At 36.9% G+C, this 21315-nt stretch overlaps 1 protein-coding gene across 2 annotated transcripts in view; it reads left to right on the top strand.

Annotated features, from left to right (window-relative positions):
• Positions 1-21315, top strand: part of ROS1 (ROS proto-oncogene 1, receptor tyrosine kinase) — a 111439-nt gene that overhangs the window by 58185 nt on the left and 31939 nt on the right. For both annotated transcript variants that reach the window (XM_014781190.2, XM_087443754.1), the window contains exons 23-34: positions 1324-1387; positions 1701-1903; positions 3465-3670; positions 4554-4840; positions 7696-7872; positions 9245-9447; positions 10937-11081; positions 11998-12230; positions 12318-12494; positions 16325-16493; positions 17202-17319; positions 20303-20493. In XM_014781190.2, the coding sequence (XP_014636676.2) occupies positions 1324-1387; positions 1701-1903; positions 3465-3670; positions 4554-4840; positions 7696-7872; positions 9245-9447; positions 10937-11081; positions 11998-12230; positions 12318-12494; positions 16325-16493; positions 17202-17319; positions 20303-20493 (2173 nt within the window). The remainder of the gene's footprint in view (positions 1-1323; positions 1388-1700; positions 1904-3464; positions 3671-4553; positions 4841-7695; positions 7873-9244; positions 9448-10936; positions 11082-11997; positions 12231-12317; positions 12495-16324; positions 16494-17201; positions 17320-20302; positions 20494-21315) is intronic.

Genomic DNA, 21315 nt, shown 5'->3' with positions numbered 1-21315 from the left:
GACAAACACTGTATGATCTCACTCATATGTGGAATATAAACCAACACATGGACAGAGAAAACCGTATTGTGGTTACCAGGGGCAATGGGGGTGGGGGGGCACAAGGGGTGAAGGGAGACATATATGTGGTGATGGACAAACAAAAGTGTACAACCCAAAATTTCACAATGTTAAAAACTATTAAAACATCGATAAAAAAAAGTTGTACATAAAAGTTAAAGATAATACACATTCTTATTTGTTAAGAGTTATGTGAGTTCTGGTTAAGAGTCTCTCTCTATAGTATATATAGTTTCAAATCTCAGTCACCACAGAACTGTGCAAAGTGATATGCATGGATGTGCATTAGTTTTACCTTACATGGTCCTGTGCAAAAGTGAAGACTGCTTGATATACATATGCACCGTGATATATATATGTAATATATATATACACACACACACCATACACAGATAGTGATATATAGAATATAGCAAAATGTGTTTAATACTAGAAGTATAATAGAAATAATCCAATATTTTGTTGATTGAAGGGCACTTGAGGGTCTATCTTTCAAGGCCATCATTATGGATGTCAATTGTCTTTATAGATCATTGTACATATACAAGAATCAGAAATGGAAATGATTTATTATACAATAAAAGACATCTAATAAAAATTGCTTAAAAAAACTTTGCTATTAGGATGCCACGTGGCTCAGTGAGAAGAAAAGTATACAGACCTCAGAAGACTTGGTTCTTATGTCAGTTCCTACATGTGTCATTGTGGATAAATTACTTACCTCAATTATGATCCTTGTCCAGTTTCTACTCTTAATAATTGTGAGGATCAAGAGATAATGTGTGTAAAAGTAGTTTGAAATGTAAAATTCATTTTCAAATATAAGGTTTAATTATTATTTTCTTTTTATAAATCTCCTTTTTAAAAAGTACATAAATTTATTTGAGACTTCCAGTTGTTGAATTCAAGATAAGTGGAAGTTTACCATAATCTGTATAGTTTTATTTCTGTTAAATGTTGTATGTAATTTAATTTTGGAAATAGCTGAAGACATTTTTAGAAATTTGAATTTTTTGCTGTAAAGATTTGTGCCAGTTTGACTTTTCTAGATAAGAAAACCCATCAATATGAGTATCGGGCAATATTTTTCCTCTTAGTGACTTATTGATATATACTTAGATGTAAATAACTATTTGAAACTATTAATAATATGTGTCAGGAGTGTGAAATGAAACACTCAATAATTGATCTGTCTCAGAACTTAATTATTGCTGCTGAGGACACTGTTGAATGCAAATTTTTTGTATTCGCTTCTTTCTTTAGGTTCGGGTCTTCACATCCAAAGGACCAGGACCATTTTCTGACATAGTAAAGTCCAAAACATCAGGTATCTGTTCTCTAAAATCTGTGCAAATAATAATTAGTGTTTTAAAAACATTTTTGATCCTTGGTATTCTCAGGGATGTGAATGCTGTGTCTGAGCTGAAGTTAAAGTCAAATAAAATAATCAACTTTTATCATCACCAAACATGCTTAAACAAAGCTAGGCTTAGAAAGCCTAGACAGTCTCTATTGAGGTGTATCAGATGAACCCAAAAGGGATCCGTGAATTTCAAAACAGCCTGATATTGAATCAAGGGATTTTACTAAACTAAACTTATTTTTCTCATAAACATTATCAACTTGTTTTTTGTTTTCAGAAATCAACCCATTTCCGTATCTTATAACTCTTTTTGGGAAGAAGATAGTTTTGTCAGATATGGATCAAAATCAAGTTGTGTGGATGTTTTCGGCAGAAAGAGACATCAGTGCTGTGGGCTACACAGCTGATAATGCTATGGGGTATTATGCTCAAGGAGACTCGCTCTTCCTTCTAAACATGCACAATCGGTCCAGCTCCGAGGTATTTCATTATGTAATTCTCTCTATGTAAAGTATTTGCATATTATACTACCCTGTAATTAAAATGACTGGCCAGTGATTGAGCCATTAAGATTAGAATGGTTCAAAAGGGCAGATGTATAATTAGTCACAAATGAATACAGATTAGATTTTGGGCAAATGTCATTCAGGATTAATTTAGCAAACAGTTATTAGGCTTAAGGTATTGTGTTAGTTCCTGGGATATAGATAAAAAAAATCACAGTCCTTGAACAAACCCAGTCAAGTTTGAGTCTAACACTAGGGAGACAGTATTGATAGTGACTAAGTGGGTGAGGTTTGGAATCTAACAATCTAGAATTTAATTCCGGCTCCACCACTTACTAGATCTCTGACCATCAGCGAATTATTTAACCACTATGGTTAGGTAGTACCTCATCATAGGATTCCTGTGAAGATTAAATGAGATAATCCAAGTAGGGCACTTAGCACAATGCCTGGCATGTTGTAGCATTCACTGAATGTTAGCTAGTAGAGAAGACAGACAGAAGAGAGGATAAATGCTGTCTATGCTGAGGGCAGGATGCAGTGGAATCACAAAGAATGGATGCTCAATCTGGGTTGGAGTGGTGGTGGGCGGTGTAGGGAAAGACATCTTGGGTACAAAGAAGATGTGCCAGGTGAAGGTGGGGGAAAGCTGATGGAGTAGGAAGTGCAAAGGCAGAGAAAGAAGAGAGCCATAGCATGTTCAGGGAGCTATAAATAGATGGAGCTTGGAAGGCAGGTGGGGGTGAGGGTGGATGAAAGGCAGGTGGCAAAGCTGGAGAGGTAGACAGGAGCCTGAATATAATGGGCTTCCTTCACCGTGTTGAGTCGAGTGTCAATCTGGAAGCCAACATCAAGCAGTTAAAGAAATTTAGTAGGTCATTAACACGATCAAGCTGTGTTTTAGAAAGACCTCTCTGTTAGCAGCATGAGTGATGACTTGGAGAAGGTTAAGTCTGAGATAATTAGGAGGCTTTCGCAGAAATCCAGACAGGAAATGTTAGGCAGGAAATGAGAGGCAGTGAGGTGAGAAAAGAGAGGATAAATTGAGGAGATATTGAAAATGGGACTAATTTACTATGGGTAGTAATGGGAGGAAGAAGTCCAGGATGAACCACATTTGTCAGGCTTGCTGCTTGGATGAGTGTTGGAAATCCATAAAAATAGAAAGTGCAGGAGAGAAGGAGGTGTGGGGGGTGGGGTGATGAGTTCTGCTTTCTGGAATCACCCGTATGGAGGTGTTCTGTAGGCGGTTTGATGTTTGACTCAGTTACTCAATGAGGGATCTACACTGAAGATGTGGGTTTGTAGCACTGGTCTATGGATTATAGTTGAAGCCGTGGTAGTTGAAATTAACCAGGGAAAATATACAACGTGAGAAGAGAACCAATGTTACAATGGCACACAATCCAGAGTTATTAAGGTTTTGGATTACAAAGAGAATTGTGGTAAAGTAATATGAGTGATTACAGAAAATTCCTCAAATATGAAGAAAATGACCACTATCTTCGTGGCTGTGTTTTCTACCTATTGTTAAGATTTTCCGAGATGCACTGGTTTTTGATATCACAGTTATTACAGTTGACTGGATTTCAAGACACCTCTACTTTGTGCTGAAAGAATCCCAAAATGGAATGCAAATATTTGATGTTGATCTTGAACACAAGGTGAAACATCCCAGGAAGCTGAAAATTTGCAACAGAAATTCAACAATAATCTCTTTTTCTGTATATCCTTTTTTAAGGTATGTTAAGTGTATCTGTTTCTATTGTGATGAAATAGACATAGACATTTAATGTAATATCTTTGGTTTAATATTAAAAGTCAATGATGGGAAAATAAGTGCTTAGGGTTCTTGACTCATTATATTAACCTGTAGTAAGTAATTCTACATATAAATTATGAGCCCACAACCACAAATATGTAAACTTAATCCATACTGACAATTCGGCTAACCTAAAGTTAGATTAATTACCAGCAGGAAATCAAAGCCGATTTTCATACCAATGAATTTAATAATGTTCTCAGCTGATAAGGACAAGAAGGGAATTGAGGTAGTGGCGGGAGATGAGCAGGATAGACGGGCAGCATGTCTTGCACAGAAAAAGCTATTCTGGGCTCATCCATCTTTAATTAATGTCCACACAAGGTGAATTTTAAGGCTTCCATTCAGCAACTGAAAAGCAGTTTCTCAGGCTGGAAAGATATATTTTGTTTGTGCCATAGGCATAGTTACAGTTTATTTTGAAACTAGATTGTTAGCTAGTATTAAGAAGCAGAAACAAACTTGAGAGAAGGGGAATGGACACAGGTGTTGATGAAAAGTATGCAAATATATTTCATATTCACAGCCATTAATGAGCCATTTAATACAGCACCTAAGGTCATTATAGTCCAAGGCTTTAGTTGTAAACACATTTATTGAGAAATCATTGGAAAATGCTACAATCTAGACTTCTTGTGACATTCTGCATCTCAAAACAAGGTTGTTGGACACTCGGACATGTTCTCTCCAAAGGCTGCATTTGTCCCCCAATCATTAGGAATGATTCATCTTCATTAAAAACTAATATTTGCAATGATATGTTTTACTCACTAAGTTGGAGAGTCTTTTTTTTCCCCTGTAGTCGCCTGTATTGGACAGAAGTTTCCGATTTTGGCTCTCAGATGTTCTACTACAGTATTATCAACCAGACCTTGCACCGCATTCTGCTTCCCACAGCCACAAACCGTCCAAATGGAAGGGGCCAATGTTCTTGCAATGTGACTGAATTTGAGTTAGGTGGAGCAATGACTATTGATACCTCTGACCTGAAGAACCCACGGATATACTTTGTCAAAGGGCAAGAGATCTGGGCCATGGATCTGGAAGGATGTCAGTGTTGGCAGGTTATCATGGTGCCTGCTTTGCTGGGTAAGACACCCGTGTGTGTACATAGATCTTCATTAGTAATGGCAGCCCTTCCTGTCCCATTAAAAAGGGCTTACATTTCACATATACTTGGAAGAATATATACATGGTATTTGCTCTGGCTCATGCCAAATGTTCTTGTAGAATTCAAGTCAAGTTGTTTCCAGGCAAATTGTATCTAGGCATTCACATAATTTTCTGGATCTGTGGGTTGTTTTTTTTGTTGTTGTTATTTTATAATTAAAAATAGAGCTACAATTTATTGAGCTTAACTGTATATTCTAAGCATGCTACTAAGAATGCTACTAAGTGCATTATCTCATTTAATCTTCAAAATACCTTGATGAAGTGGATACTAGTATCCTCATTTTACAGATGAAGAAACTGAGGCTTAGAAAAGTAAGGTAACTTGTCCAAAGGGCCATAGTTAGTTAGAAGAGGAGCTGGGGTTTGAGACTGGGCCTTCCTAGAACATCCATGATCTTACTGGCAGTCTTCTGCTTTTCTTCTGTTTTGATGATCCCACTGATTCCACATTCAGCATGAGTTTGTCAATACTTGACAGGTCTACCTGTTGAAATTCACATGCTTGTGGAGGAGGAAATATTTGAAAGTCTGAAGTGATTTGGAAGTCTCTTAGTTAGGAGTAATTGCAACAGAAAAAAATACACTCTAAATACCCCCTTATATTCTTAACAGTCTGCTCCTCACTATCCAATATAGTAACTGCTAGTGACATGTAATGATTTAAATTAAAATTAATTAAAATTAAATAAAATTAAAAATCTAATTTCACGGTCACACTAGCCACATTTTAAGTACTCAAAAACCATAAGTGGCTAATGGTTACTGTAATGGGCAGCATAGATATAAAATATTTCCATTATCAAAAGTGCTATTGGGCATTGCTGGTCTACATACTGAAGTTTTGAAATTGCCAATGTGTGTGTGTGTGTGTGTGTGTGTGTCTGTGCATGTGTGTTATAACTGCACATATGGTTTTGTTGACATGTCACCCAGAGCCTTTTAGAAACATTTCCAATGTACTTTCAATGGGCTTGAGAGTAGAGATAACGTTTTGAACTTCTCTTATTATGAGAATTACTTGTTTCTGTTGAATCTATACAAAGATTCTTCCCTTGATCAAACTTTAGTTAGGCTTCTCTGAGCCCTTTTCTCAACTAAGGCCTTGACCTTGGCCTTCTGTGTCCATCCTTGCTGAGTCTAGTTTTAGCAAGAATCCCGCTAAGTCAGTTTAGAAATTATCCTCCACCCCCAATATCTGATCAAGTTCTTCATCTCCCACCTTTGATGCTCTTGGCCTGCCTTTAGCAAAAATCCTAATAGGCCAGTTTACCAAGAATCCACCTACCCTCGATGTCTCCTCTTAGTAATCTTCTATCTACTAACCCCTCACTCTGCTTTTTGGCTATAAATCCTCAGCTGTCTTTGTTGTATTTGGCGTTGAGCACATCTCTCTCTGCTATTGCAATAGTCTTGACTAAAGTCTTCCTTTCCTTTTAAACAAGTGTCAGAAAAATTTTTCTTTAACATCTGATATATGAGAATTATCTAATGGGTCATTATTTTATAGGTACATATAGACTGACATACTGGTCAGTCTTTTATGAACCCATAATTGACATCCATAATCCTAAAATTGGAAAATTAAAATGACTTTATAGATCATTTAGCAGACGTGATATTAGAAGAAATCTTCTCTATAAAAACAGCCTTGCTTGAATACCTGTTTATAAAAAAATTTACTACTTTATAAGGAAGTCTGTTTAATTTTTTTGGACAATTCTAAATATTAGATTTTTTTCTTATATTTAGCCAAAGTTTTCTCCCCATTCCTTCCATTGGTTGGTCTGAGTTCTAACCTTTAAATTTACAAAGAATAAATCAATCACTTTCTGCATGATACCAGGCAACTATGTCGACATAGCTGTCATAGCCCATTTTAATCATTTCCTTTAGAGGAAAAATTCAAGCATCTGTAACTACTCCTCAGGTGAAGTGGCTTCTAGATTTTTCTTTGCCCTAGTCGTCCTCCTGTGCTTAATATCCTCTTAAATGTTACCCCCATAATGTCCCTCCATGTCCTCAATGTGTTCTGGTCAGTGCATGGGGCCTCTGACTGCCTAGATCTTCTTTTAGAGCAGCTAAAAGTGCAGCTATCAGGTCTTTGGACTCCCTGTCATTTGAAAAATTCAGAGTCTTTTTCATGTTAACTATTATCAAGCCAGATTTCTTTCATTTGTTAATTTCTAGAGTCGATCTTAAACTTGAATTTAGGATATTACATTTGTTCCTAGTAAATTTCAATCCTTCCCCTGACTATTGTGATATTTTTGAATTTTAAGTCTGTAACTGAGCCTGCTAGTGACAGTAAGAGTCATGTATTATCTGCAAATTTGATGAATATGTTTACTTTGCGTTCATTCCAAATCATTGATAAAAATATTGAACAAGGCCCTGAGCCCTGTGCCCATCATCTACCTCCCTTCAGATGGGATTGTTTGACGTGGAGTCACACAGGTAAGCTGTAAATCCTGGCTCTGCCCTTGATTAACTTTGTGGCCTCGAGGAGATTATGTAACTCCTCCAAGCCTCAGTTTCTACTTCTACAAAATGAGGCTAATAATAATGATAGTTACCTTATTGCTTGATATGGAGCTAATGCTTTGCCTAATGACATAAAATAAAAGTCTTATTTTTTCATATTGAAATAATGGAAAGATTCGAAATTTAGCCATTATGATACAGAAACAGGATTCCATATATTGTTTAGAGTAGAAAATGTAAGACACATATTTTGTTTTTTATGTTCTTTATTTTATATTTTTCATCAATAGGAAAAACACTTGTTAGCTTAACTGTGGACAGGGAATTTATATATTGGATTGCCACAGCGAAGGATAGCACACAGATTTATCAAGCAAAGAAAAGCAATGGGGCCATTCTCTCCCAGGGGCAGGCCCTAAGGAGTGAGCATATCCTGGCTTACAGTTCAGTTCTGCAGCCTTTTCCAGGTAATCAAGTCACGTTCTTAATCGACTTGTTCTCCCAGTTTAGGGTATGAAGTCTCATAATGTCTCCTTCTCTGGGGCTGTCCTTCCAACTCCTTTGTCACACTCTCAGTGTTGTTCCAAACTGTCAGGATTTGCTGCACGCTGTGACTGCTGTTTGCCCTGGATTGCAAGTTCTCTGTGTGTATCCATGGTTCAAGCTGTGGTAGGCAGCTTTAGACGTGTGAATCTTTTATCCTGTCATTCTCTCTGCCTATCCTCTTTCTCTTCTCAGTCCCATAATTTCTCTTCTTTCTGTCTTTTTTCTCCTGTGACAATATTTTAGACCTTTCAGTGATGTCACAAAGCTTTGCATAAAACTTCAGGTCTTTTCCAAGGGAAAGTGCCCTATTTCTTATAGTATTACGCATGACAGCCGTTTAATGTGTACATTTGTGCTACCATTTTTATTAAGGTCCTGTTTTTTTTTTTTTTACAGTGTGTCACTCATGAGGTTTGTTAGTGTTGTGCCCCTAACTCTATTTTCCCCATAAGCTCTGTGGATTTTATTGAACGATTTTGCATAAGGCAATGACTTTTAGGAAGGCATGTATCTATCACCTTATGGCAGAACTGACAATATATTTTCTACTGAGAGTTATAATAAAAAAATGTTTGAAATTGAAAAACCAGCCAACCAAAAACAAAAACAGCATCACATAGCCTCATGGGTGATGTTCAGACCTAAAGTCGTTTCTGAGTTTTTTCTCAAGCTCTCTCTGCCATTAAGGTGACAATTGTCATTCTAGATTAAGATTCCCTCTTAGAGAGGGACAGAAATGAATGAAACAAACTCTCTTTGCTTAAATATATTCAGTTACAAAAACATGTAAGTTATGCAATGTGAAAAAATGGAAGAATTTATAAATAAACTGAGTGCATATTTTGGTAAAATAATTCATTTTCTACTTTGAGAAATTTAAGAGATTTTAAAAGTTCATGGACTATTGAAGTTGAACACACACACACATACATATTCCTAAAAATAAATGTCCTAAAAGTAACATGAGTTTTCATAATTGGAATTCATTTAAAAATATAATTGATAGAACGCTCTTATTACTTTCTTCAAAGTACAAAAAGGGCCAACTTATTTTGCTACTGTCTAGGTACATTATTAAGGGTACTTTAGCTCCATCTGCTGGAAATTTTAAACAGTTATCGGTTACCTTGCTCCCTTTTTCTGAGGCTGAATAGCATTTACAACGCTTCAATATATCATATTTATAAATTAAATAAAAATAAAAGATGATATTACCCTAGATGTCAAATAAATCTGCTGTTCCTCTCATATGTATATGTGTATATATTTAATCTTTTTCTCTTATTATTTTAGATAAAGCATTTCTGTCTCTAGCTTCAGATATTGCAGAGCCAACTATACTTAACACCACTAACACCAGCCTCACAATCAGATTACCGCCTGCCAGGACAAACCTCACGTGGTATGCCATCACCAGCCCTACTCCAACATACCTGGTTTATTACAAAGAAGTTAATGGCGGAACAAACAGCTCAGAACTGAAATACAGAATGCTGGTAAGATTGGAGCTGGTGGTCTTTGTCTTTTCAAAAGATGCTCTCTTTTGATATAAAATTCTCAGTCACAGTAAAGTATTTTCTATATTATGCTCTGAAACACGTTATTATGCAACTTTTTACAGCGGAGTCGTCAAAACATGTTGTGTTCTAGTCTTTTTGTCTGGGAGTAAGTTAAGCTTCAAGGAAGTATATTAACTCTGACCAGTTGGTAGATTGCCACAGTAACAGTTTCCTGAAAGAACTGTTTGTTGCCTTCACTAATTATCTAATTATCCCCAGAAAGTGATGGAGGCTTGTTTTTGTGGCCTATGCAGCAGATTATAGATTGAGAGGTAAGAAATGAATTGGACAAAAAGAGCACTACTTTATACTTGTTCTTCATAGCATATATCTAATATAAAAGTTGTACATTGTATTTTTTGTCCTTTATTTCCTGTACGTTGTAAAATGTGCTGTTATACATGGACTATGTCTATTTTTATTCATCATTGTATTCCTAGCACCTGGCATAGTACTGGGCATTATATAGGCATTCACTAGATATTTCCTGAATGAATGAATGAATTGGCACAATTCATTCCATCACTGGCATTCGTGTTTCAGGTGTCCTTGTGATGGAATCATATGTACTGAAATTTTGCTTTGTGCTTATTATTTAACTAAGTCAAAAGGTGAAATTGACCATCATCTATTGGACATTAAGCACTTTATACTTTACCAGAAAGTAGACCTGATTCTTGTTACTTGCTTTATTTTGTCTATTTTACCCTTTCTTTACACATTTCTAGAAGGAGTTGTTTCAGAGACAGATTGGATTATTTGTCTGACCAAGATTGGGCTTGTGGCATTGGACATTTCTGTCACCAGAGCTCATCCATCTTATTGTTTTCACACGGATTAATATGGGTCAAAGGCAGTGGTTCTCAACCTTGACTGCTCACGGAGCTTTTAAAATCTTTGGGCCCATGCTTCACCCCAGACCAACGTAGTCAGAATCTCTGGGGGCGGGACTCAGGCACAGGATTTTCTTAAAACTTCACAAATGATTCCAATAAAACAAGTTGAGATCCATTGGTCTAAGGAAAGTCTTTTTACTTTCTTAAACTTTATTTCTACGAGTGATTAGATAATGTAGCTTAATCTTTTATTGTATTCACTTACGTGTCACATCCTTACAATACCGTCTTGCTGAATTTCAAACACAGTGCTAATGAAATTGTATCCTCCTCTGGGAGTTTAGCTTCCTATGTGAAATGAGTATGCCACAAAATTGACTGACGGCTGCCAATCATTTGGCATTTGTTCCTGGAGATACTAAATAACTCAGGGCAAATTAGGACGGTGAACATTGTCACTCATGATCCAAGATTTAAAAATACATTAATTTTTTGAATCTTTTAATTATTTTCTTCCTTGATTAAATAATTTCTCCCCATTTGAACAAAAAATAAGAATCTGATATTGATTTTTAAAAAATTAATTACAGGAATTTCAGGAGAGTATAGCCCTCATTGAAGGTTTGCAACCATTTTCAACATACGGGATACAGATAGCTGTAAAGAATTATTATTCAGATCCTTTGGAACAATTACCTCTGGGAAAAGAGATTTGGGGAAGAACTAAAAGTGGAGGTGAGTTATGGGCTTGGTGTGGGTTTCTAGGATGCAATTTTGTGATATATCTGATGTATTTGTCCATTTTGTTTTTTTGTCTCAATGCTAAGTAATCTTTATCATGTGAGCTTTCCTAAATTTAATAAGAAAAATGTATTTGTTGAAAAATACTTCGATGACTTGATTTTTGCCCTAACACCAGAAGGTGATGAATAATATTCCAACAAAATGAAAAGCAACTAGAAAATTAGTATTTTGGTGGTGAACATGATGTAATCTATGCAGAAATAGAAGTACAATGATGTATACCTGAAATTTTTACAATGTTATAAACCAATGTTACTGCAATAAACAAAAAATTAAAAAAAAAAAAAAAAAAAAGAAAATGAAACTTCAGAATCAATAGTTTGACCAAGAAACACATTCTTTGGTCTCACCACATGGTGTCACCTTCTTCCCATATATTCATAGGTCTCTGTCCACGTGGCGAGATAGGAAAAACCAAGACTTTCTCTATGTGAATTCTACTGAGGCCACTGAGATTTAAAGTAATGTAACATCATTGCCTTAAAGAAAATGGGTCTAGAATCTAAAAAGGTGTTCTAAGAGGTGGCGATTATTATGAGGTGATGCCATTTCTTTCAGATGTCTTTGATGACATTCACAAAACTCATCCGAATTGGGTTATTCATCATCATAGGCCGTATCCTTGAGCTGGAGTCAGAGAATGATTTAGTCATTGGGCAAAAATAAGCTAGAGCCTTTCAGGCAGCCTGTTAACTTACTATTATATAAGCGGCTGGCTTTCCTTCAGGATGTCTGTCATTCATTCTGCTCACATGATATGATTATTCCTCAACCAAGACCCCACTGCTTCTTTCCATCTTGCAGTGCTGTTGCAACATCCCTTATCATGTGTTGCTATTTATTTCAGTACCAGAGGCCGTTTGGCTCATTAACACAACCGTACAGTCAGACACTAGCCTCCTTGTATCCTGGAGAGAATCTCACAAGCCAAATGGACCTAGAGAGTCAGTCCGCTATCAGTTGGCCATCTCACATCTGGCCCTAATTCCCAAGACTCCTCTAAGGCAAAGTGAATATACAAATGGAAGGCTCGCTGTCCTTGTTACTAGCTTGTCTGGTGGAAAACTATATGTGTTAAAGGTAAAGTCAGTGTATTGGGCACTTTTATTGCCATTCTCAAGCGCAAGGTTCTGAAAAGGTTAAGCAATTGTTCTTTTTTGCAAAAAGGTTCTGGCCTGCCATGCTGAGGAAATGTGGTGTGCTGAGAGTCATCCTGTCACTGTTGAAACGTTTGGCACGCCAGAGAAACCTTATGCCTTGGTTCCAGAGAACACAAGTTTGCAATTAGATTGGACGGCTCCATCTAATGTTAACCTCCTCAGATTTTGGTTTGAACTCCAGAAGGTAGATCTCATCATACGCTTTTAATGCAAATCTTGTGTTTTATGCTATAGAATAAATTGGAAGGCCTTTTTCAAATCTCAAGAGCGTTCTCTTGTATAAGGCAACAATATATTTGACAACATTCTTTGATTCAGGTTTGGCATATCGAAGCAGTAAGCTATCTAGACTAATTTCTTTCTTTTTTTTTGTGAGGAAGATCAGCCCTGAGCTAACATCCATGGCAATCCTCCTCTTTTTGCTGAGGAAGACCAGCCCTAAGCTAACATCTATTGCCAATCCTCCTCCTTTTTCTCCCCAAAGCCCCAGTAGTTAGTTGTATGTGATAGTTGCACATCCTTCTAGTTGCTGTATGTGGGACGCGGCCTCAGCATGGCCGGAGAAGTGGTGCGTCGGTGCGCACCCGGGATCCAAACCTGGGCCACCAGCAGCGGAGCGCGTGCACTTAACCGCCAAGCCATGGGACCGGCCGTAGACTAATTTCTGATGGAAAGAATTCCCAGAGAGATTAATTTGCTCTTCAAAGGCTCAGTGTAAAAGGGTATAAATTATGGTTTACCGATTTCATAATATTTTACTTATTTTAGATGTTATCAGCATAGTTCTCTGGTTTAATGTCCATAGCAATTTGATGTTTTCCATGGAAAAAAAATGAAAGAAATGAACAAACAAAAAACCAAAACCTTGTTTAGAAATATTCTTTCAACCATTTAAGGGCTGTAGAGCAACAAGAGAAAAGTAAAATATAAAACCAATTTATTCTGAACTAATTTGATCTTGGCTCTTAAACTTTAAATGGTTCCTCATCTAAAAATCTTCATGCTTTAACCAATATAAAAATATCCACTGAATTTCAAAGCATCAATTAATCTAGTTAATTCACTGCTATGGAAAGTCTTCATTGATTTTTATATTGATACACTTAGAATGGATTAAGTTTTCATAATTGCTACATTTCATTTTCACTATTATATATTTGTGTGTCCACATTTGTACAGATTGGTTAACAACATTTTGTTCAGTGGTAACTTAAAGACAAATCAGTATAGTTGTGGCCTCACTTTTCTTTAAAAATGAAATTGCTTCCCAGGATGGTTTAAAATTTTACTATATAAGGTATTTTTTTATGATCTTGTACTTTTTAGATAAAAACTATGAAAAATATGAAACAGTGAATATTGAGTTGATAAAAGCAAAGGCCATAGTTTCATTGGACTTTTTCCATTGAGCATGTTTGTGATGATTTGTTGCCTATTTAAAAAATGGCCGTCTCATAAAAATACAGCTAAATTGGAGAAATTGAAGGATCATCCCTTTTTGGACATCTTTTTAAGTAAGCTTAATGCAGTTCAGTTTAAAGTCAAGGGGACGGATTAAAGTTCATTTCCTAGATCAAATAAATGAAATGGGGAAGGGCCTTAGAAATGATGATGCTCTAGCCTCTCATTTTACTGATGAGAAGTCAGAGACTCAGACAGGCGCCACGGTGAGTCAAATATCACCAGCCAGGCAGAGGAGGACCCTGGGGCTGACTCATCTCTACAGCAGTCCTACCTGGGTGCTATCCAGGGAAGGAACATGAGTCATTAAGTCACCCACTCCACTCTTCAAAGTTTGAGAGGACAGCAGACAGGGACCACGTGGTTCAGTCCTTATGACTTTCTTGCAAATTTTTGGTTTCAAAACTTCCTCTACACAGGTTTCAGGTAGAGCATGTAGAAAATCATGAAACTGAAAATATAAGATACCCTAATTGCTACATGTGTGACCATTTATAAGTACTAATTGATGAGCACAGCAGAAGGCTGTGTTCTGAGAGCGTTGATGAGTGACATCTAGTCAGAAAGTTCTGTCTCTTGAGCAACTTCAACCTACCTCATAATGGTAGGACAGCTAGGAATAATCCTACAATTCCGTATTGCAACTCTGAAGGGTGAGTGATGAGGGTGAATGTGTGTCTTTTTAATTAATAATTGTTTTAGAAAGGAAAGAAGGAGAAAAGGGTAAATTTCCAGTCTTCATCTTTTCTGCCAAAATTTCCTCATATGGAAAACAAGGGAATTAGAGCACAAGGCTAGATTTCTATATAGGTCTTAAATTCCATAGATTCTTTACTACAACAGTTTATAGAAGAAGAATATATTCAATTTAAGATTGAGGAGAAACGAGTAATTTCACTTTGGTAAATCTTTTCTTTCATGGAAGTCCATTAAAATTGTATTTTTCTCTGCTGTCCAGGGAAATCCCTACAAGAACCAAATATTTGTGAAGTTCTGGTTTCTGAGACATCACAGTCTGCACCATTTCCCCCACACCCCCGCCCAAATAATTTGAAAATCCCTCTGTGGTAGCCTTCACCCCTGCACTTGTTGGCCTCCGACACATGGAAGGTCCTGACTCTTTTGTGATTTGCTGGGGTAGCCTGTGGCACCTCTCCAAGTTGGTGGTCTGCCCAGAACATTTGTTGCTGTGGTGAGGTCAATACAGTTTTCCGGCAGTACCCCTGGTCAAACACCTCCCTGACATTCCAAGGAGCTCTGATAATTTCTGGATGGTGTGGAATATTGGGCCATCTAGGCTATTCGCTTAAGGTAGTTTCTATAGCAGACTATTAAGGGGACAGGACCAAAAATTGAGCCAGGAGTCAATATTTCTCTCTCTCTCTCCCTCGGAAGGTTCAGAGTAAATATTATGGATCCGAAGCAGCTGTTTCTTTAGACCTTATGTCTCAGTGGGATTGATACATTTATGAGTTTACCAGGCAAGGTCCCTGACATCAGCATTTGTTTTCTTTAATTCCTTCTGTTTCCCCTGTCCCATTTCTTTTTTGTAACAAAGTGTTCTACTTCCCGAAGGTGCTATAGAGAATCATTCCTAACTGAACAGAAAACTAATATAAAGTGTCCATCCAATGAAATGACATGACCTTGTGAGTTGCTAAATGAAAAAGGAGATGTAAAGTAAGGTTTATTTATGGAAACTGACCTTCTTAGGAAACTCTACTGGGGAAAATACACTAAGAACCTTTGACAGAATGCCACATCTTGTGTCTTTTCCGATTGGTACATTGAAAAAAAATCATCCTTTTCAAATAAGATATTAAGGGTCCAAATACATAGAATTTTTTAAAAAGCAATGTCACAAAGAAAGAAGTTTATGATAGCTATAATTAGAGGCCCAGTATCTAAACTGGAATGAAAGTAAGATTTCTTATATTTAATTTCTAACCTTGCTACTTAGTGGCTAAGTGATGGTAGGCAAAAATTTACCTTCTTTTAGGGAACTAGGATTTCTATGTATAAAAATAAGAAATGTTGGTTAGATATCTGAAGAGAGTTTTGGGAGAAAAAACTAAATGTTTTAATTTATAAGTCATTGTGGACTTCTTCAAAGAATCAAAATATGTAAAAATATTATTATTTTGAAATTAGCAAATCCATGGAATTGAAAGTACCATTGTTTTGATCAATCATTCTCCCTCAGTTGTGAATTTGCATTCTTAGCCATCCTGATTTAATGTTGGTGTCTAGGATTAGGGATAAAAGGAAGTCATGCCCTGAGTCTTCCCCGATGATGTATAGTCAGAGGTGTATGTCCTACCTTGGACTTATCCTAAGAACCGTCATTCAAGTCAGTTACAGCTTGTCAGAAAACATAAAATGGCTGTTGGTGGTGAAGATAATGTTTGGGATCAAACACTAATAAAGAAGCTCTTATTTTTTAATGGAAAGTAAACTTTATGTTTTAATTGCTTGCCATAGGCTTGTGAATTTCTGTGTATAAGAAAGTTTTCTTAAAGAAACAAAAATGTTAATTGAGACTTCGTTTTCTAGTGGAAGTACCATGAGTTTTACTATGTTAAAGCTTCGTGCAGCCATGGTCCTGCTTATGTCTGTAACATCACAAATCTACAACCTTATACTTCCTACAATGTCCGCGTAGTCGTGCTTTATAGGACAGGAGAAAATAGTACCTCACTTCCAGAAAGCTTTAAGACTAAAGGTGAGTATTAATATGCTCAACACTCAGAAAACTCTACAAGTTTCTCAATTCCTTTGTCATCACTTATTTCACCAATCCTAGAGGTTGAAATTTTTCTTAAAAGAGTAAATTAGTATTTCTAGAGCTTCAGTGAAGAAATTGAAAAGAGTTAGGAGTCCTTATAGGCAGTAATGAGATAATACTGACCTGGTCTTGCAGGATCCTGAACTGAGCAAAATTATTTTGCCTTTTGATATTCTGATTTCCTGTCTAGCTGGGATATTTTGCAGTGAGAACTAAATGAAAAGAGTTACTGAGTGTTCAACAAATATTTACTCGTTGAGTACTATATTCCAGATGCTAAAAATAAAAAATCTAAAAAGTATATTAAATTAACTAGTATTCTAAAAGGTATACAGAACTCCCTATAAGAAATCCTATAAGAATCAAGGGAAAATTCTCCAAAACTGATAATAGTTTTCTTTATTTCCTTCACTTATTTTGTGTCAAGCAAAAATATATTATTACTCCTATCACTAATCCATCTAATCCATTACTAATAAAAACTTTAGATGCTCATTTAAAAATATGCACAGAAATGAGAATATTTCTGAATATTTCTTTAATGTATTTGGCTTTCCCCTTAGCAAATATATTCAGTAGAAAGACGTTATGCAGACTATTTTATACTTCTAACATATCAATCAGTATTTTCTTTTGTTTCCAAAGCTGGAGTCCCAAGTAAACCAGGCATTCCAAAATTATTAGAAGGGAGTAAAAATTCAATACAGTGGGAAAAAGCTGATGATAATGGAAGCCGACTTATGTACTATATCCTGGAGATCAGGTAGGTCTGTTGGAAAAAGTGCTTTGTAAACTACAAAGAGCTAAGCCATTAATTTTAAGGTATTATTAGATCAAAATTAACAATATTTATGAACGTGTATTTGTAAATAAACACGAAGGATCTTTGGTTTAAGGACCTTGCGTGCATCAGTACATTCTTTGCTCAATTCCTAGCAGTCAGCCTTGGCACTCAAATTATAAGGCAGATCACATCATTCTTCAGGGAAATCTGCAACTACTTATCAAAACTTGATGGAAATAATTCAATCATTGGCGCATGCAACTAGTATTTACTTAAAATCTATTCTGTTCAGGAGGCTGAGCTGATGTTTGATGTTAGATGTTGGTATACGTGTGAATTTCTGATAATAATTTGTTTTAGTAAGATGAATAACGTCTAGTGAGAATTGGCAATAAGCTGGGTGTTTTCCAAAAGTAAAATCAGGTCAAAGTCTGAAATGGTCTGAAGTGTAGAGGTCACACAGGATTCTCTAGCTTGTGAAGATTACAGTTCGCAATGTGTTCCCGGGGACTGAAAATGTGCCTTCAGTGGAAACCACGCAGCTGATGAAAATATGCAACCTCAGATCCAGCCAGCATGGGGAGCTCTGTGAATCATAACTGGCTCAGATGAACTAATTTCATGCCAACTTGAGGGGAGAATTCCAAATTCCACAGACACTCCCCTCACGGGACTATGAAGCCATCTTTTAAGACGCTCCAAGGACAAAAGTCACTTCCATAATTATAGTCCTGGCAACTTGAGCTTTACATCTATTTTTGCTTCATCTTGCTCTGGCATTCCCATAACCTTAAGAAATTTTCTTGCTCATGCTGGAGAATTATATGGGCCACATTTCTAACTGAAACATTGAAATTTCTGTTCGTGTTTTTCATGCAGGGTAAAATACACTCTGACCTGTAGAATGGTCTTGGTGGTCTGTGAATGTAATTATGTTCATCAGCCAGGCCATACCACAGTCTTGCTAGGACCCCTTTAGTGTGTTCTCTTCTGTAACACCTTAGGTGCATCACTCCATAAATACTTTGCGTTACCTTGCCTCAAGTCTCTAGTGTCAGGACAGGTATTATGGGATAATAGAATGAATTTCTGTACTTTCAGTATCTCAAAGTAACTTCTTCAGTCAGGACACTTTAGTTAGTCCCAGTGTACTTGCTGATGGTGCAAAGGTAGTGGTTGTGCAAAGTGCAAGAACTTGGAAGCTAAACAGACTGTGTTAGTTTCCTAGGGGTGTTGTAACAATGTACCATCAACTGGGTGGCTTGAAACAATAGACATTTATTCTTTCAGAGTTCTGGAGCCTAGAAGTCTGAAATCAAGGGATTGGCAGGACTGTGGTCCATCTGAAGGTGCTAGGGAAGAATCCTTCCCTGCCTCTTCTTCGCTTCTGGTGGTTGCTGGCAATCCTTGGCATTCCTTGGCTTGTAGATGCATCACTCTACTCTCTGGTTCTGTTGTCACATGGTGTTCTCCCTTTGTGTGTCTGTGTTCCCCCTGTGTGTGTCTGTGTCCAAATTTCTCCTTTCTTGAGAGGGCATTGGTCACTGGATTTGAACCTACCCTACTCCAGTATTGACCTCATCTTGACTTGATTACATTAGAAAAGACTCTATTTCCAAACAAGGTTACATTCCCTGGGTCTGAGTGGGCATGAATTTTGGGAGGACACTATTCAACCTGGCACCCAGACCATGTTGAAATCTTTGTTTTCTTCCTTTTTTGAACTGAAGCTTCCTCATCTGTAAAATGGGATGATGATCTCTACCTTTTTAGGTTGTTGTGAAGAGTCAGTGAAATGAAACAGCATATGAAAAGCACCAGTACGTTGTGTTGGAAATAGAAGGTGCTCAAGTAATGTCAGAATTCTTCCTTCTCTTCCTCAAAGACCAATAACTGTGAAGAGCCATTTTATAAACTTTTAAAGTTCTCTTTCTTTTGTATCACAGTTGTTTGGGTTGAACAATGGAATTGCCAATGCCTACCATGAGACTTCACAAAATGTACAAAAACACTATAAAGATTTTAAACACTATAAAGTCGTAAAACTTTATTCAGGATGGTTCCTACGATAATCCTTAGCTCCTGGTAACAGTTGTGACCAACTCTGCTGCCCTGATGTTCTTGCCCATTCCCTGTCCCTCAGAGGCTCAGCCTTTGCTGTCCTTCTTGCTCTTTCAGGATGACCACTCAGTTAGTAGGAGCAGAACTGGCTTCCTTTACATATCCCTGAGCTTCCTGTGGGTGGGCATCAAGTCCTAAAATTGTTGTGGTCTGAAAAGTTTCAGACTTGAAAAGTTCATTGTCAAAGAAGACGTAATCGGAAGGCCTTGAGCTTGCCTCCAGCCCATGATTCTGTTAAAAGCCATCCAGTCACGTCTTTTGAACCCAGCTCTTGAGCTCTTTCCATGTTTCATATGAAGAATAATGTGGACTGACTTTGAGGTAGGGTGGAGGCCAATACAAAGGAAGCAAGGAACCTTGGTATCTCAGATGTAACAATAACTTTGGTAGTTGAACACATTGCTATCAATTTTATGTCCTGCATTTTATTTTATCCAGATATGGTATATGTAAACTACAGATGGCATAAGAGACTGAGAATTAAGAAAACAAAATTTCCAGTTGAAATTTACAGAATTATTGTCTTCTGTGTTTGGAATTCTGAAGAAAGTTTACACATTCTGGTAGTAGGAAAAGGATCTTCAGTTTTCTCTTGGCCACAGATTATTCATTATTTTCCCCATAGGCTGAGTAGGTTGGCTCCATGCATTGCTGGGATGACTTTATAAGACGATGCTGTGTTCTGTAGCCAAACCATGTGAAAGGAATGAGATCAAGGGTAGAGGTGCAATAGGAGACGCTCTGTAGTGCTGTCATTAAAATGATGTATGAGCATCTAGAAATAACACATATATTGTCTCATATATTTTCTGTATTTACAATTTTGCTCTTTCTTTTGCAGACAGGGTACTTCAAATGATTCACAGAACCAGACTTTAATGTGGAAGATGGCATTTAATGGATCCTGCAGTAGCATTTGCATATGGAAGTCCAAAAACCTGAAAGGAACATTTCAGTTACGAGTAGTAGCTGCAAATGCTCTAGGATTTGGTGAATATAGTGGAATCAGTGAAAATATTCTATTAGCTGGAGGTGTGTTACCATGTCTGTTTACTTACTAACTTATTACACAGAGATTCAGGGAAAATGATAAGTGAGTTCTTAACATTAGCAATAGATTGGGTGACTGTATACCTTATCTAAACTATTGAACTATTCATTTCATCTGATGTGATCTTCCTAAAACATCAATATCATCATGTCATTTTTCTCCTCAGTAATAATCAGCTGCTCCTTAATGCCTGCCACGTCAAGATCATGCTCCTAGATAGGTTTCCAAGGCTGGCCACAGTCTGGTCTGTATCCAGCCTTATTATCCTGGTCCTGGTACTCTCATCTTATACAAAACAGGCCTAAAACTATTCTTTGTCTCTTCTCCAATACCAACATTTTTCCACTGTGTATCCTGTTCTAGTTTATGATATATCATATTTCTAATCACACAGGCTAGAGATCTCAGTGCCATATTTGATTTTTCCCTCATAGTGACCAAGTTCTGTTGATTTACCATTTTGATTTCTGTGTGATGAGTTTCCGTCTTCTTATTTCCACTTTGGCTTTCCTAATTGAAGCTATCATTTCTTGCCTGTGCTCTTGGCTTAATCACACGGCTGACAGTTAATCTAGCTGAAGCACAAGCTGGATCACTTAACCTCACTTTGAAATGCCTGAAATGGTTCCCCATTCACTGCCTTCAGAATCAAGAACGAACTTTTGTGTGGCATTTAAGGCCTTCTGTGATTTGTCCTCCAATTGTGGTTCATCTTTCCCAATATTTTTTCCTATGCTGTGGCCATATCAGACTGATAAAAAGCTTTTATGACACAAAGTTTTCATCCTTAGTTTTCTTCAGCT

The sequence above is a fragment of the Ceratotherium simum genome, chromosome 19, assembly GCF_057802395.1.
Source record: "Ceratotherium simum simum isolate JZ-2026a chromosome 19, ASM5780239v1, whole genome shotgun sequence".
Classification (NCBI taxonomy): Eukaryota; Metazoa; Chordata; class Mammalia; order Perissodactyla; family Rhinocerotidae; genus Ceratotherium; species Ceratotherium simum.
The sequence above is the reverse complement of the archived record's forward strand: the minus strand, read 5'-3'. Positions and strand labels throughout refer to the sequence as shown.